The 18665-nt window shown below is 40.0% G+C and overlaps 1 protein-coding gene across 3 annotated transcripts in view; it reads left to right on the top strand.

Moving 5' to 3' along the window:
* The window catches only part of SHPRH (SNF2 histone linker PHD RING helicase), a 65728-nt gene extending 47359 nt beyond the window's left edge, over positions 1-18369 (top strand). For all 3 annotated transcript variants that reach the window (XM_066615453.1, XM_066615445.1, XM_066615438.1), the window contains 10 exons: positions 898-1123; positions 4484-4627; positions 5390-5491; positions 6082-6153; positions 9024-9212; positions 13651-13743; positions 13995-14081; positions 15288-15466; positions 16099-16179; positions 17450-18369. In XM_066615453.1, coding sequence (XP_066471550.1) covers positions 898-1123; positions 4484-4627; positions 5390-5491; positions 6082-6153; positions 9024-9212; positions 13651-13743; positions 13995-14081; positions 15288-15466; positions 16099-16179; positions 17450-17546 — 1270 coding nt within the window. In that variant the 3' untranslated portion in view covers positions 17547-18369. The remainder of the gene's footprint in view (positions 1-897; positions 1124-4483; positions 4628-5389; positions 5492-6081; positions 6154-9023; positions 9213-13650; positions 13744-13994; positions 14082-15287; positions 15467-16098; positions 16180-17449) is intronic.
* The last annotated feature ends 296 nt before the right edge of the window (positions 18370-18665 follow it).

Raw genomic sequence — 18665 nt, 5'->3', positions numbered from 1 at the left:
TATTTGTTTGGTATTTGGAAGATAATGATGATCAGATTTTCACATAATTAGGTAGGTGTTATTGACTGATTTGTTTTATCCAAACATCAAGTCCTTCCCAAAGGTCTGGGATACCTGGCTTTTATTCTATTTCGATGCTATAATTACTGTCCCAAAACGTAAGCTGTTCCCAATAATGCTGCTTTTTGCAGCTTAGATTGATGGTAATGTCTGTGCCCCGATGCTGTTCAGGTGCTCTTCTAGTTGTTTTGGAATACCACCAAGGCCGCTAATCGCTCCAGGGATCACTGTGGTCTTTTTCTGCCACAGTCTTTCAATTTCTATTTGTAAATCTTGGTATTTTGCTGTTTTTTTCCAGTTAATTTTTTTCTACTTTGCTATCACCTGGTATTGCTACATGGATGATTTTGATTTGTTTCTTTTTCTTCTTGACTACAGTTATGTCTGGTGTATTGTGCAATAGATGTTTGTCTGTAGTTGAAAATCCCATAATATTTTGGCATATTTATTTTTTCAGTTTTGTGGTCCCACCAGTTTTTGGCTACAGGTAGCTTGTATTTTTTACAGATGTTCCAGTGTATCATTGTTGCTACCTTGTCATGCCTTTGTAGTTTGTCTGTGAAATCTTTTTACAGCAACTAATTAGGTGGTCCACTGTTCCATCTGTTTCTTTACAGAGATGGCACTTACTGTTGTTATTTTCTCTGCTTTTGCTTTTATTGCATTTGTTCTTAATGCCTGTTCTTGTGCAGCCATTATTAGACCCTCTCTTTCTTCCAGTTGCCTTTTTTGAGCCACTTATTATTATATATTATTATATGTTATAGCAAAAACCAGTCAAAGATTCATACTGTTTACAGATATGGTGACTACTCTTGTGTGTTTGCATTGTTTAAGTGTAAAAGGCCAGATGGCAATCTTTGAGGAAATGATTGAAGATGAAGAAGGTCTAGTGGACGACCGTTTGCCTACTACAAGCAGAGGTCTCTGGGCAGCAAGTGAAACTGAACGCTCCTTGAAAACCATATTGTCTTTTGCCAAAGCTCACCGCATGGATGTCAAGGCAATTGAAGAGGGCAACATCTTTTTGGAACTTTTTGAAGCATGGAAAAAGGAATATAAGGTACATCAGCAAGAAGAAACTTTGGAGATAAGTTCTGAACAAAGAAACATGAGTTGGTTTTGAGCATATTTAGTTCATGCATGATAGTCACATACACAGTGATATATTGAAATCTAATAAAAAATTTTGCAGAGCTACTGCTAGCCCTTACATTTCATGGTTTTGGAGCTCCACTGTTTCCAATACTTCTATGAGCGTAATCCTAACCAAATTTCCAGCACTGGCATAGCTGTGCCAGTGGGGCATATGCTGCATCCTGCAGTTGGGGGGCAGTCATGGAGGCCTCTTCAAGGTTAGGCAATGTTTTTCCTTTACCTTGGAGTTGCATTGCCCTTATGTAGGTGCTGGAAAGTAGGTTAGGATTGCGCCCTATCTGTCTGCTTGTGTGTGTGTGTGTAATCTGCAGACCATAGAGAACACATCATGCAGCTAACAAAATTCACAAAAGTTTATGTCACAATAAAATGTTTAGGATTTAATGTACTATAGGACAGTTTCTCACCTAAAGGGAGGTAATTTTAAATTAAGAGCCTACTTTTGAGATGACATCTGAATGGGTCCCTTTAGGGAGAAGGGCAGGATATAAATAAAGTTTATTATTATTATTTATTATGTCTATCACTCATGTTTTACCAGTTAAGAGCTGGGTAGTGGGCAAAATTACTCACACAGTTTAGCCATTTCAGCTATTTCTGATATTTTAGTGCTGGAAATAGGGATCAAATTGGCTAGTTACATATGATGGCCTTGATGACACATAAGAAGGCATCTTCTTGATTGATGAGTGATGAGTGATTTTAAAGAATGTACATTTGTGTATCATGTCTGTCTGGAACTAATAATGTTTCAGTTGCTTTTGTCACCCTAATAAAAAATCAAAACTTCACATATAGGCTAATGGGTTCTGAGCTGTCTGTGACAGATCAGGAGAGAGATCTTGGGGTGGTGGTGGACAGGTCGATGAAATTGTCGACCCAATGTGCGGTGGCAGTGAAGAAGGCCAATTCTATGGGATCATTAGGAAGGGTATTGAGAACAAAACAGCTAGTATTATAATGCCGTTGTACAAATCTATGGTAAGGCCACACCTGGAGTATTGCATCCAGTTCTGGTCGCCACATCTCAAAAAAGACATAGTGGAAATGGAAAAGGTGAAAAAAAGAGAGCGACTAAGATGATTACTGGGCTGGGGCACCTTCCTTATGAGGAAAGACTACGGTGTTTGGGCCTCCTGAGCCTAGAAAAGAGACGCTTGAGGGCGAACATGATTGAGACGTACAAAATTATGCATGGGAAAGATAAAGTGGATAGAGAGATGCCCTTTACACTCTCACATAACACCAGAACCAGGGGACATCCACTAAAATTGAGTGTTGGAAGAGTTAGGATAGACAAAAGAAAATATTTCTTTATTCAGCGTGTGATTGGTCTTTGGAACTCCTTGCCACAGGATGTGGTGATGGCATCTGACCTGGACACCTTTAAAAGGGGATTGGACAAGTTTCTTTAGGAAAAATCCATTACGGGTTACAAGCCATGATGTGTATGTGCAACCTCCTGATTTTAGAAATGGGCTATATCAGAATGCCAGATGCAAGGGAGGGCACCAGGATGCAGGTCTCTTGTTATCCGGTGTGCTCCCTGGGGCATTTGGTGGGCTGCTGTGAGATACAGGAAGCTGGACTAGATGGGCCTATGGCCTGATCCAGTGGGGCTGTTCTTATGCTCTTAATGTACATAAAAGTGTGAAGATTAGTTCTACGTTCAACTGAGCCTTGAGTTCTGTATTGCATGGCAGCAACATTTAAAAAGGAGACTGTTGGTTAGTGTGAATATCTTCTTCCAGTATCTTCTTACTTAGATTTGGAGACAGGCAGATCAATCCTAACTTGTGCTAGTACAACCTGGATAGGTCAACTTGTTCTGGTGCAGCCAGGCCACATCACCTGCGCAGTATCCAGCGCAGGTTGGGAGGCTACTGGAGTTCACATCGCGGTAAGGGGATATTTTTCCAATTACCCCATGTTGAGCCCTGTCCTATGGGGCTACTCGAATCTGTGGCAGCTATTTAATTGACGCAAAACCGAGAAGGCTGTGTATGGCTGCCTGGGCCAGGGGTTAGGATATGGCACATGCTGCCACCGCCAATCCCACTCCATCTCTGGCCTCGTACTCCCCTGTTCCACCCTCTCCCACACAAAAATGCCCCCTCCCTGCACCCAGAATTCCCTCCTGCCACCCTTACCCAGTCCCTGCCATCGCCCAGTGCAGGGGGCCTGCAGCGGCTCAAGTGCCATTTAGGCTTGCGCCCCAAGAAGGCATTTTTTACACTGATAGTAGTTCCGTAAACTATGTTTACTGTATTTAAAATGACTAGTATAGCTTAGTGACTAACACTACATTTCTATTCAGGTTTATTCAGAATTTTGTACTCAGTGGGAATTATTTCCACGTGAGGATGCAAAGGGTTACAATCTAAGGCAGGGGTCTCTAAACTTTTAGGCCAGAGGTCCACATCAAATATCTAGAATGGTGTTGAGGGCCGGAAAAATAAATATTTAATTTTTATATTTAAAATTTAAATACATTAGAAAGCCTCAGAAACCTAAGGTCTTCAGATGACCCAAAAATATCACTTCTGGTTCTTCAGGAAAACCAGGAAGTAATGTTTTAGGCCTTTAGAAGGCATTTTGAAGGGAGGCGCATGATCTCCCCAGCCCTCAGAACACCCTCCAGATGCAACTGGACACAGCTCTGGTCGTATTCAGTTGAGTGGCCGGAGGCTTGCAGGGACCAGAGGCTTGCCAAGGGTTAGATAGGGAATTGTCATGGGCTGCATCTGGCCCCCAGGCCGGGGTTTAGAGATCCCTGATCTAAGGTAATGAACAGGAAAACAGAACGTCTGTGTTTAAACCTCATCACCTCTTGTTTCTCTGTGTTGGTTTCATATCTACAACATTGTTTTAATAGTACCATCGTACTTTACAGTGTTGTGGTGAGGACTGAAATAATGTATGAGAAGCACTTTAAGCATTTAAGAACTAGTATTGCCACATATTTCTGCTTTGTTAAGTTTATGATTTTTGGTTGTTCTTTCTTTAGACCTGTTTTAGAAAACTACAAAATTTGAGTGCTTTGTTTTGTAAAAAATAGTTGGAACAGTGGCATTTCTAGCTTACTGTGACTTCCCTCTGCATACCTGAGGAATGTGTACCAGTTACAGCATAGCTGTGAAGAGAAAAGTTTAAACTGTTATTCATTAGATTTTTTTGATCTTTCTTATTCAGAACTTATGAGTGCTAAGATACAACTTTTTAAGCTTAAATTTACAGTATTTGTGTTTTTCCATCTTACCTTCAGTTGCTCCATGAATATTGGATGGTCCTGAGAGATCATGTGTCTGCCATTGATGAACTCGCCATGGCTACGGAACGGCTTCGAGTGCGGCATCCAGAAGAGCCCAAACCAAACCATCCTGTTCTTCATATAATTGAGCCACATGAGGTAATGTTCCTTGAATCAGAAAAGCAGCAGTACTATGTTTAACAGTTGTCACTGTGAACTATTGCCTGCCGCAAAAAAAATACCTCAATCCAGCTGTTTGTTGCTTGGTCTCTTTTAGCATCTTTTCATTGTGATATGGGTAAAAATTACTTCTATTGCAATTTCCACCTTCTTTACAGATTGCCTTATGGTCTTCATAGTGTCCAATGTGGTTTACAATAAAAACAAAGCAAGTCACAATTAGAACAAATCAAATCTAAAAATAAATCCTAAAATCAATAGGCAAAAAGCCTGACCAAATAGCAGTAACAGGAGTTCAATCAAAATACGTAATCTGGGGCAAGTATGAGAGCCAGGATAGTGTAGTGGTTGTGGTTTTGGACTTAGGCGGAAGGATCCAGGTTCAAATATTCTCAGTCACAAAGCCTCCTGGGTGACTTTGGGTCAGTCATTATCTCTCAGCCTAACGTAATTCACAGGATTGTTGTGAGGACAAAAAATAGGGAAAGAACCATCTACACCACCCTGAGTTCCTTGAAGGCAATATAAAAATAAATAAATACTCTTCTCTTTACTTGAAACTTCTTACTGCTGCAAATAGTATACTTAAATTTGGCAGTGGGGGAGGGATTTGAATGGCATACATTTTCCCTTATTAGTTAACAGTAAAACTTGAGATAATTGTTTTTACATAGCAGATTCTTTCCTAAAAACTTGTAATGAAACAACCCCTAAAAGAATCAAATTCTTCCTTTTGTTCAGGTAGAACAAAATAGAGTGAAACTCCTGAATGACAAAGCAGTTGCCAAATCACAGCTTCAGAAGAAACTGGGTCAGCTCCTTTATCTCACTAACTTGGAAAAGGTAAGATTGCCTTGCTTCTTTTTTGTGTTGCAGTATAATGGAACCATTGTTAGTCCTGGTCACAGTCTGAAGAGCTCAGAATGTAACTCTGTATACAAAACAGTTTCCCACCCCCTCTCATAAGCATAACTTAAAGGGGAACTGAATTTGAGGAACAATGCATTCTCTTTTTTGCCTTTTAAAAAAATCCTCATTCCTAGTCTAGGAATCTTATAAAATCATCCCTTTAGATTTTGAGCCACGTTTTCTATTTTATTTTGTTCTATAATTCCTGAACAATATTTATGTACTTTTATTTTTCCAGGCATTATATTGAGTATTTTTTTCTATTCATAAACAGAGACATTTTGTGTTATGATTCAACAAACACTTAAGTTTCAAAATTGTTCCAACATCAGATTAGTACTTCAAATTATAATTTACTTTGCTATAAAATATATTATGTTTACTGATTGTGGTTGTTGGTAATTTTTTTTTTTTTTTTTGCTGTAATATTGATTTCCAAATTGCAGGTATTTATAATAAATGTTACAGATAGCTGATTTTTTTTACTCCCCAAATAAAAATTGATTTCTTTCATGTTTCCATAGTCTCAGGATAAAACAACTGGAGGAATTAATCCAGAACCCTGTCCAATTTGTGCACGGCAGCTGGGAAAGCAGGTAAAAAGTTCTGCCTCAGATTTCCTATAGAGAACTCTTAGTTCTTGAGTGACACTGTCAGAATGCCAGATGCAAGGGAGGGCACCAGGATGCAGGTCTCTTGTTATCTGGTGTGCTCCCTGGGCATTTGGTGGGCTGCTGTGAGATACGGGAAGCTGGACTAGATGGGCCTATGGCCTGATCCAGTGGGACTGTTCTTAACTCTGATTCTTTATTCAGTGTTTAATCAATATACAGTTTTGGAATTGATTTATGCATTAGTAGTTCCTAAACATATTATCTGTATTATAACAGAGGCTGTTCCTCAGTCATACCATGCAAGTGCTGAATTTGAATTTGAATCCAGCATCTTGAGAAGTTAAGATATGATTTAAGGCGAATTTCTAGCCTTAAGTCCATGGTGGTAAGTGTTAAACAGTTGAGGTAGCTGGTTCTCAAATGGTGAGTATATGGCCCACCGTGGACATGACTCAATTTTCGGTGGTTTGTAAAACTGACAGGGTAGATTAGGCTATGTGTGTCAAGGCAACCTGCTAATTGGGGGAAGCACTGCTGCTCAATCACTGTTACCAGCTGCTCCAGCCACTGTGGCTATAAAGTAAAATTTTTGGGGAGGGTGGATCCTGATGCTAAAATGTTTGAGAACCATTGGTTTAAGTAATTTATGTGCAGTGCAATCCTGAGCTGCACATGGGCCAGCGCAAGTCCCTCCACATGGACTGACACAAGGATGACACAAGTCTGTGCACCGACAGAGGCACTGAGTCTTGCGTTGGCCCAGCTGGGCTGACACGAGACTCTGGAGTGGGTGGGGAGGAGGTGGGAGGGAGGGCAGTGGGTGGCCCCGGGGGCAGGTGGGCGGGCAGGGAGGTGGAACTGGGATCCAGCAGTTATGCTTGATCCCATTCCCCTTTCCCAGGGAATTTGGAGTGACTTGAAGCCATTCCACTCTCACCACCTACAGAGGTGGCACAAGTCCAAGAAGACCCATAGGGACCAGGCCGCCTTACCCAGGGGTAAGGGAAAAGTTTCCCCTTGCCTCTGACTGAGCCAATTCTGGCCCATATCCTGCACTGGAAACAGCGCAAGCTTCTTGTCTTGCCTGTTCCAGCACAGAATAGGATTGTGCCCTTAATGTCTAAAGCCACTGGGGGAGCTGAATAGGTTTTCTAGCAATCAGGTAGCACTTCTGGACTTTGCCTCATCTTGATTATCGGAAGCAGAATGAAAAATGAGCAACTCTGTGCAAATGTACATACCTTCGGTTGCATAATTTACCTCTATTTCTTGCAGAAGTTTGATTTTATTTTCATTTTTAAAATAAGCATGAGGTACAGAAAACCGCATGCGTTACTTCATGCATTACTCCATGCTGGTACATAAATATCCGCATGACCCCTGTCAACAACAAAGATGAGTATGCCCTAAAGAAGCTGTGTAATTCCAATAATTATACCTTGGTCATTTCACAAGCTTGCAATATTTATACCATGACACATAAGTCTTTAGAGTGGGCCACTGTCATTAAGCACTCAACCACATGTTCCCCTGTCCTTAATTTAGAAATTCATCATGTACGTGTCTTTGAGTGGTAAATGACCTCATATGTCCCAACCCCATCAACCACCCTGTATTCATAAAAATCCTATAAAGGATATGTCTGCTGCGAAATCCAGTGCAGTCATTCAGCACATGCCACATGGACCCAGAGTTAATCCTACACTTTTCTTTCATCCCTTTGCTTAGCTGCATCTCTCTGCACAGCAGGAGGCATAGCTTAGCCATCATAGGCTCAAGGTGACTGTGGCTGCAGTCCTATCCACACTTTCCTGAGAGTAAGCCCCATTGAACACAATAGGACTTTCTTCTGAGTTGACATGTGTAGGCTTGTGCCCTGAAAAATGCATGTGGAAATGGGGAAATCACCAGTAATGGTCATAAAGAGAGAAATAGTTTATTTGTATAAATATAACAAATATAAAGTATATTAATATTAATATTAATAAAATTGGGTACAAAAGCGAAAGTGTATGGAGACATATTTTGAGAGTTAAAACCACCTTTTTTCAGGTGGTTTTCTTTGTGCAGTTGAATGTAGAGAAGTTCTGCACTTGCACAGAGCTGAATTTGGAGGCTCTAGAACTTTGCTATGTGATCTGTCTCTGCACTCAAGTGAAGACCCTGTGTCTCATGAATAGGAAGAGCACCCCAATTTCTTGATCCCTTTTCAATAGCCACCTCAGTAGTATCTCATTAAGAACACTTCTCCACTAGCATACTTGAGGGGGGCAAGGGTCCCAGGGTGGTACACCTGGGGGTCGGCGGTGCCATCCACAGTTCCGTCCCGTCCCCCCCCGCAGTATTTTGGAGCAGTTGCTTGTCGCTTGGAGCAGCCACCCAAGCTTTGAAAATTGCGGTGATGTCATCATGTCACCTCAATTACTTCTGCGTCAGGTGGGAGGCATTTAAAGGAATGGGCCCAAGGCACCACAACAACCAGGAATGCCAGTGCTCTTCTCACTTGTCTTTTCTGTCAGTCATTCTGAAAGCAAAACACTTCAGCTTATTAATTTTTTTTGTTTTAATGTTAGTAGCACTGCAGAAAGAAAAGTTCTAAATTTTTTTAATAAAAATAAAAACAAGCGGCATGTCGCTACCACAATTAGGAGCCTTTCTGAAAGTACTTATTTTTTTTAAAAAACCAACATTTTGTAGATGGAGAATTTCTACACAGAAGCTTTATATTTTATGAAAATTGCATTTTCTGTACCTTGTGTCTTACTAAACGTTCATATATGCATGTTTATAAGAACAGGAAGATGATGGAACTACGTTGTGGCATTTACTTGCTCTTATTTTTCTCATTCTAGTGGGCAGTGTTGACTTGTGGACACTGCTTCTGCAATGAGTGCATAGCTATTATCATAGAACAGTACAGTGTTGGTACCCGCAGAAGTTCAATAAAGTGTGCCATCTGCAGGCAGACAACTTCACATAAAGAAATTTCCTATGTATTCACTGCAGAGACTGCAAACCAAGAAGATGATATGCCTGTGAAGGTAAGTTGTCCTACAAAGAGGTCCTTTTTATATACACCTGAAGCAAGTGGCTTATGTTTGCATCATATGGTTTAATCTTAAGCACGCTTAACTTGGAAATGCGTTTAGTGGAATTAGCAGAACTCCCAAATGTATCTCTTATTCCTAGATACAGATTCTTAATAATATGAAACTATGAAGCTATCTTATACCAGGCCAAACCATTGGCTCACCTAGGTCAGTATTGTCTATAATGACAGACAGTGGCTCTTATAACATTCTGACAGGATTTTTTTTCTCTGACCTACCTAGAGATGCCAAGATTCAATCCTGAGACTTTCTGCATGTCAGGCATGTACTCTTCAGCCTTATGCCCGAACACCAAGTCCCAGGGAAGAGGTGGGATCAATGGTGCCAATACACACCATATCCTATTCCCCTTCCTGGACCTGGTCCACTGGCACAGATCAACGTGGATTTGCACCAGCAGTATCACTGGAACCGGTCCAGGTTGACACATAGGCTGCTGGGCCTTATATTGCCTGCAACTGAAATTCCCCTGCAGGATGATGATGATGATGATAACTTTATTTTTACCCCACCTTTCTCCCCGAAGGGACTCAAGGCGGCTTACAACAGGATAAAACAGATTAAAAAACATAATTTAAAAACAGATAAAAGCATATTAACATATGCCACTGCATTGGCGCAGGGAATTTAGGTAGGATTAGGCTGTAAATCAAAGATTCTAGTCAAGACTGGAATCTTAACTCTAGTAGGCGTTACTTGTGATTAAGCGTTATATTGGCATTCACTGAAGGTTGCAGCCCTTCCTATTTGAAATTTTTTACCAGAACAAAAAGAGGTGAGCGTATCGGCATATTCGGATAAATTTCACTCTTCAGATAACAAACATAAACAAAAGTCAAAATGACAAACTTTTGTAATTTTATTGAATTTTAAATTCGTTATTTTTCTTTAATATATGTAGTCATTTTTCTGTTGAAGCAATTAAGGTTGGTGAATACAGTTTTCATTCATCTGCCGATGTATTCCATGTGCAATGTATGCCAAAGCTTCATAAATATTAAAGTAATCTCTATTGAAAACACATGTAAAAGCAAAATGTTATAAAGCTGTTGGTTGCAGAAATTGTATATACAGATGAGCTATCAATCCCAAGAATACGTTTTTAACAGTGGTAGTGTTGACATGGATCCAGTGTACCTGATTCCACAAGAACATTTTCTCATTATTTTGGTAGAATATGGACTATTATTCAAAAAACAATATTTTACTGAGAATTGAAAGAGCCACTGAAATTCAGAATTACAAAGTTGCCTGTTTAATTACTCTTCAGTGCAGTCATAATTTACAGGTTAATGGAGGGGAGGGGCCAGCCAGCAGCCAAATAGATGTGCCTTTCTCGAGCTCTTGAAAGGCACTCTATTTTTTCCCAAAAACTGCGGATCCAAGGAGACCTGGGAATATTTGTCAGGAGAGATAAATTCCTCCATGTGATGACACGATTTCTGAAGAGATACGTCCTACCGGGCGGGGGGGGGGAAGCTTTCCCAGGAGATTTTGCCTGGCAGCAATGGTGAAGAATTCATGCTGAATCAAGCTGAAGGCCCCAGCAGGGAAAGACGTTGAAGACTTAAGTAAGTGTTATTCCATTGGTGTATGCCTGGAGTGGACTGAGTAGTTGATTGCCTGATCTGGTTCTTTTTTGCCATGAGAAGAAGAGGAGGGGGGAGGTTTCTCCCCTCAGCTGTTTATCGGTGTGAGGAGAAATTGTAGAAGAGATTTGCCAAGCTTGTTATGGATATATGAAAGTATAATTACAACTTTATAACTTTGAATTTCGGTGGATTACAATTTAATTGTCCTTGGATAAAGTTTGTGCATTGGAGTGTTTATTGCCTTGGTTTGATACTATTGTTTAGGATTGTTGGAAAGAGAGATTGGATGTTTTGAGATTCTTTCAAACAGAGGAATGTGGTTGCCAAGGCTACAAATATAAATGATAAGAGCACAAAAACAAGAACACTGCATCAGTGACATCTAGAGACATCTAGTGGATTTTAAAAGACATTGCAAGAATTGGATTTGCCTCTATAAGTGGAGCAAGGAAGATAATACGCTGAGGACATCTAGTGGTCTTAATGAGCATTGCAAACAAAATATATTTGAGTTTCAAAGGAAGGAAGAATGAAGATGGCAGGTAAGAAAGTCCGAAGTTTGCGAGCGTCAGGATTTGAAAAATTAGTACAAGAGGAAGCGGAAGGAAAAGACTGGAAACAGACTATGCAAGACAACATGTTGGCAAAACTGTTGGCAATGGTACAGCAACAAATAAATCAATCTGCACAGACCCAACACAGCATGGATACTTTAACTAAACAATTAGATGAACTTAGTGGACACCTGATAAATGTGAAAATTACATCCGAAGAAGACAAACAAGAGATTGAGAGATTGGGAAAAAAGATAAGAAAAGACCAAGCTAAAATATCAGAGATAGAAGAAAATCAGCATGATGCAGAGACAGCGTTAATAGAAACTCAGATGGATAGTGCAGCTCGAGTGGTGAGGATACAAAATATACCAGAAGAGAAAGGAGAAGATATGTTGCAACAGATTGTCAGATTAATATCACAAAGGATTGATACACCGATGGAGAAGATACCTAAAGAATTGGATTCAGTGAGAAGAGTGAGCACTTTTTATCTGAGAAAACCTGAATTACCAAGAGAAATTCATGTGAAATCCATCAGAACCTTTTACAAAGATAAATTACTGAAGGCTCCACAGGAAAAGAAATGGACAGTGGATGATAATAAAGCTAGAATTCTGAGACATGTTCCATGGAGAGTGAGGAAGAAGAGAAAAAAGAAGAATTGTCAAGGTGTGGAGATGGGCTGGTGAACACACCTATAATTAGATTCAAGATTGGGGGGAGACAGATAAGAAGATTTCTATATGGAACAGATGCCATTTGATAGACCTATTGTTAGAAACAAAAGAAAAATATACTTTAAAAAATGTATATGTTTTTATTGAATTTTGAGATGCAAGAAGAAATAGTAAAACAATGTACAAATGGGCACAAAATATAAACCATAATATCATAATAGATCAATGGGAACAGATCTGGAAGCATAATATAAAACTTATTAGAGCAACACATTTTAAAAACCTGAATTATTTTGCTTAAAACTATTCTAGATGTTATAGATAAAGAAAAAGATGTGTATTTAGTTATGATTTTAATTGTAGTGAGGATTTTATATGTTAAATATTGGAAGGATTTTAAAATACCATTGAAAGATGAATTAATAGAGAAAATAATGTGGTGGAAATGGATAGGGTTTTAGAAAATTTGGATCAACAACGAAAAGTGACACAAATTGAGTAATGGAAATTATTTTATGCTTGGTTGAAAATGAAGTTTTAGAAATATATGATAGGGCATTTAGATGATTGTATTACATATATACTATGATGTGATATAATAGATGAATGATGAATGAAAAATGATCTTAAGAGGTCTGATCAGGCCTGGTTAGTACTTGGATGGGAGACCGCCTGGGAATACCAGGTGCTGTAGGCTTATACCATAGTCTTTTGGGACTGAAGGTGGCCAACCAGATTAAGAGGTAAATTAAGAAGAGGAAACTGATTAAGATATGTAATGATTTATTAGTTTTAGGGATATATAATAATGATATATGATTTCTTGCACCCCCTTTTTTGTGTAGTGAAGTTTGTTGTGTTTTTTGTGTTGTATGTTAGTTTATTTTTGTTTTTGGAAAATAAAAAAGAAGAAGAAAAATAATTTACAGGCTAATGACTTCCAGACATTCGTCTTGCAAGTGCATTGTGTTATTCATGCAATGTTGCCTTTGATTCTGTGAATAGATACACTAAAATTATCTCCTAATAGAGATGTTCTCTGCCGTTTTCCAGTGTAAAGATTAGATTACAGGCTGGAGGCTGTATAAGTAAACATTGCTGACCCCAAACTGACCTTAATCATTCTGGATGCTTTCCTGTTGAAGGCTTTATAGAAAATGACTGAGGCTGCAGCCCTCTGCACACTTACCTGAGTGTAAGCCCCAGGGACTTGCTCCTAAGTTAACATGCATAGGATTGCTCTGTGAAATTGGTTCTTATTGCCCATTGTCCCAGAAGGCATTGCAACAGGTTTTCCAGGCAGATACAGCTGCCCAGAGTGTTCCCGTGAACAGACTGGGTAGAAAATGAAGGAGCAGAGCAGCACAACAAATAAGCACTGCTCATGGCAGGGAGGTCTTTCTCCAAAGTCCAGATCCAGCCCGTGGGCCGTAGTTTGGCGAGCCCTGCTGTAGAAACATATGATTCAACATGCATCGTGTTTCTGTCTGTTTTTAATCTGATCTGCACTGTATAAATGAAATACAATATTCTTTTTTCAAAGGGAAGTCACTCCACCAAAGTGGAAGCTGTGGTCAGGACTCTAAAGAAGATCCAGTTTAAAGACCCAGGGGCCAAATCCCTCGTTTTCTCAACGGTATTTCTCAAACTCCTCTAAATCTAAAACATATGGGAAAGGTGGTGGTGTATGGCTGGAATATCAAGTGTTGGTATGGATGATAGGAATAATTTTAATTTAAGGTGAATTATATTCTTCACTGAAAAATGTCTTGCGTCTACTGCAACTCCTTTTCGATACTGGGAGTGATGCAGCAAGCAGGCGTACCACCATTGTAATGAGGGCAGTCTTGTCTTGTAAGTTTGAAATGTCTTTTTATATCTTTGTAGTGGCAAGATGTGCTGGATATCATTGCAAAAGCACTCTACGATAACAGCATGGTGTTTGCCCAGATCAATGGAATTAACAAATTTCAGGTATGTGAACCGGGATTCTGTAGCGAGTCACTAGGAGTTATTGAATCCTTTCTCCTGACTTTCCTTTGACAATAATAGTTTGTGAAAACTCTCAGTGTTTGATCATAATTTAGCATAGTCCTGCAACTAAAAGGTAAAAAATGAAGCTGCAAGGAAACATAGCTCTGGGATAAGCACATGTTTTGAATGTAAAGGGTCCCAGGTTCAATCTCTGGCAACTCCAGGTTAGGGTTGGGAATGATTCTTGTCTGAAATCTTAAGAGAACCAGTGCCAGTCAGTGTCAATCCATGCTCTGACTCGGGATTAACCAGCTTCTGTGTCATCACTGAATTATGCATTAGGCTAGCACAGGTATAATACTAGCTCCCTGTAAATTAAAGAATTAGGAGCTAACCTCAGGAATCTGCACTCTCTGTTCACAGCCCCTTCACTTCCTAGTTCAGACTGGGCCTGTATGAACACCCAGTCTGACCTGTTACCTGCTGACTTGTTATCTCTGAAACCATCGGGTTTGATTTGAATACTGACAGCAACTTTAGAAGCTATTTTCACACTAAAAAGTGGAGCAAAATTATAATTTTCCACCTCTCCCTCTAAACTGAAGCAGGATTATACATTGACAGCATTAAGGTTATCCAGGGTTCCCTTTCACTTGGCCTTTAAAAATCCACTTCAGGTCATGGCTTCAAATTTGGTTTAAGCCATTTTTTTTTTTTTGGCTAATGTTGCATATATTCAACAAGACCAAATGTGTACACCTATGGGCCAGGAAAATATGGGTTAAGTGTGCAACTTTAGTTAACACAACTGTAGCTAATGGTGCCGACAAATCCTTTACATGCAGGGGTAGAATTTTACTCCAGGGAGAAATCGTTGCAGTAGTTGATGCCCAGCCATGAAAGCTAACCAGGCAAAGGATGAGCAAAAGTCCTCCATCCCCACCGCTGCTATAGCTATGAGTTGCAAGGGCTAGATTTGTTCCTTACTATGCTTAACAGGGGGCTAGCACAGTATGTCCAGCAGTTTTGTGTATGCTGGTCTCATGCCTCCTCTTATTTCCCATTTGGGCCTGTCCTATGTTTGGAAAAGTTTTGGTGTCACCAATCTGCTATCTTTCACAACTTTTTTTTCCTTTGAATATAAGAGAGGTGGTACCCCTGTATACACTGGTCTTGTTTTCATTGTATTTTTGTGTTTTTTTTCAGGAGAATCTCTCGGCATTTAAATATGATCCCAAGATCAACATATTGCTGTTGCCGCTCCATACTGGTTCCAATGGATTAAACATCATTGAGGCAACTCAAGTCCTCTTGGTGGAACCTATACTGAACCCTGCACATGAACTACAAGCTATTGGCAGAGTGCATCGTATTGGACAAACAAAGTAAGTAACAATATTGCCATGGGCTTTGGCGTGGCTTCATTAACCACACCACCAACTTCAGACAGCATGCACATTTTTAGAATGACAAGGAGTTGGCAGTAAGTGGCGGGTCAGGAAGTCTAGGAAACAGTGGTGCTCCAGCTTTGGGGGCGCCCTGTGGCAAGAGCCCTGCAGGTGGCCCCCAGGTAGCTGCCGACTAGAGGGCAGCTCAGGTTAACAATAGGGGGATATTTATTACCTAACCCCAAGCAACATCCCCACCAGGCTTATGGGGCTACTTGAATATGTGCCAACAGAACCCAGAAGTAGGGGTTAGGATTATGCCTATGCTGCTGCTGATTCTGCTCCCCTCTTGGGTCCGCTCTGCCTCCTGGATTGCCCCCATCCACAAACACCCCCCTCCCCACCCCAGTTAAGCTCTCCTGCCACCCTCTCTTGCCCCTTCCAGGACTGGATCTGACATGGGAGGCTGGCGCATGTCCTCACACCAGCCTCGCCAGCTCAAGGGTTGACATGATCATGCTCTACAGCACGTTTGCAACAGTGTAGGGGGCTTATGCCAGTCGAGCACTCCGTCTGGATTGCTCTCGGAGTGTAAAAACTTATGCTGAAACTTTTCTTTCAAAATTCAGGCCCACCATTGTTCATAGATTCTTAATCAAAGCAACAATAGAAGAGAGAATGCAGACAATGTTGAAAACTGTAGAAAGGAGGTAAGTGAAAAAATGTATTTATATTATACTTTTTACATAAATAGCATAACAAACAAAAACAAGTACAGTCACTTGGAATTAAAAACTCTTAGAACCTGGAAGATGTAAACAAAAAGAAAGTACTGCAGGAGGAGACATTATCTAACAGTGACCATTTCTACAATTCAGTTTCACACAGCACTTACTATTGCAGCGAGTCTGCTGGCTGGAGAAAGAAACCCATGTTCTCCCCAGCAAAATGAAGCTTGTTGAAGTGCTTGGAACATGAGACCTCTGCTGCAGTTGTGCTGCCTTGAGGAGGAAATGTCTGAATCCCATGTAGCAAATGGGTAACTTCTGCAATCTGTTTTGCTGCTCATCTGGAAAGGACCCTATGCTTCACTGTTCTTTGAATGCATTTCTAAATCCATCATGTGTTCAAAGCCCTGCAGTCCAAACCAGCTGTAGTCTGATTGCTGATACATTAGATATGACATACATTTTAAACTTTGCTCATCACTGACTTTTCTGTTAGTTCTAAAAGCACTACACAGCTGAGAAGTCAGTTCACACAACCCATCGGAGAGCTTGTTTTCAAATTGCATTGAGACAAAAGGTGCATTCATTTTGTACTTTTGCATGGCAAACCAGTTGTCTGATTGCCAGGAAGCTCATGACTTGATGTGCACAAAAAAGTATCTACAACTTGGTCCAGGCTCACTGGTTGTGGCAGTGAACTATTCAGACAACCTGTTCTCCATTTGTCAGTGGAAACTGAGCTTACTTTTTCTGTAAGTTTGGTTTTAAAATGGACACAGAAAAATCCTATGTGTTGTCTGACCACTTCCTGCACGACAACGTTCAAATCTCTCACAGCTTTCAAAAGTGATTTCTACGAGAGATTAGGCTCAAATCTTGCATTTCTCATAGACCATTTTGCATATCATCAAGCAGCATGTACAAGTGTTGGACAGCATAAATGAATTTGGATATTTTAGTAAATAAAACAAAATGCTTAGTTTACGAACCTTGGTTAAAATGGAGAGAAACACAAATGCATTGTTCCACCCTCGTTTTGGTAGAGTTGCGTTTGGGTTTTGTTTTTTTAAGGTCATGGACAGATTAGTACAACTGTCAAACTGTGACACACAGTGTTCCTTTGGAGACTTGAAACCAATTGGTACAGTCTAAAACATTTGTAGATCTACTTTTGACATCAGCTTGGGTACGAAATGTGTTTCTGAAACTCATTTATGGTTTATTCCCTCCTCCACCACCACCCCCAAAAAAGCCATTCTAGCTCTTCCATGAAGCAATCAGAAGCTGCTGTGTTAACAGTAGCTGACTTGGCAGATCTTTTCTCCGAAGAAACAGAAGAAATGGAATGAACCACACATTTCAGACTTGCTGAGACCGGAATGGGACCATCACCTAGTTGTTTTCTAAACCCCACATCTCTTCAGAAATTCCTGTAGATGTCACCAAACACCTACCCTTATTCTAACTATGCGAATTGGTAGTGTTTTTAACAGTGTCCACTAGGTTCCGTGGCTGTGGATTACTTCAGCACGTTATCTCTGTTAATAAAAATGAGCAATTGCACTTTACACGAACACTATGTCAACAATGGCTTTGTACTTCCAAAGAACACGAGCACTGTATTCCAGTTCCAGCTTCAGGCAAACTGCTTATTTCTGTGTGACTAATCGTGCCCGGACGCCGAAGCATCTCCCATGGAAAAGTGGTGGAGTGCGGGCAGAGAGCCCCGATACACATCTAGTTAATGCCTGTAGCTTGAGACGTGTGCAGATCCTCTTGGCTGGATCTGGCTGTTCGTCTGGACTTTCAGTAAAGAAAGCTTTGCATGGCAGAGAAGGGGCTGAAAATCACAAACCAAGGATTTTGCCCCCACTCTCTTCACACAAGTTAATCATTGCAACTTCCTGACTAAGCAGGTCTCGTCTTTCAGAAAGGGCTTCCTGTGGTGCTGCTGCCTTATCATGCCAATATATTGTATTAGTTAACCCTTAAAACATTTGCTTTTTCGAAACCACTTTGGTATTTGTAATCACTTTTTGGGTATTCATGCTATTAAGTTATAGAAGTTTGTGTGTTGCTTGTTTATGTTTAAATGTTTGCTGTTACTTTAATGTCTCCTGCTCTCTTAATAATAAATTATGTCTTTTTATGATCTATGATCTTGATATTAAAACCATCTGACAGATTTTTAAAGAAGCTTAATGTTATATAGCTTTGTTTTTAAAACCTGAATCTTTACATCCTATTAAACTAGTTAAAACTTCCTTCTGTTTGAATTTTTTTTTCTCATTGGTGTCTATGTGGGCAAACTGTGGAAGTTTGTATATTACCAGAATTTTAGGCATAATATTATATGACATTAAATTGTTGTTCAAATAGTAATCATTAGTATTTATTATTTTAAACAAGTTAAAATGACCACAGTACTTTTAAAACCCAATCCTAAGCATGTCTACTCAGAAGTAAGT

Source organism: Tiliqua scincoides, chromosome 1, assembly GCF_035046505.1.
Source record: "Tiliqua scincoides isolate rTilSci1 chromosome 1, rTilSci1.hap2, whole genome shotgun sequence".
In the NCBI taxonomy this organism is placed as follows: domain Eukaryota; kingdom Metazoa; phylum Chordata; class Lepidosauria; order Squamata; family Scincidae; genus Tiliqua; species Tiliqua scincoides.
This window is presented reverse-complemented; position numbering and strand designations above follow the sequence as displayed.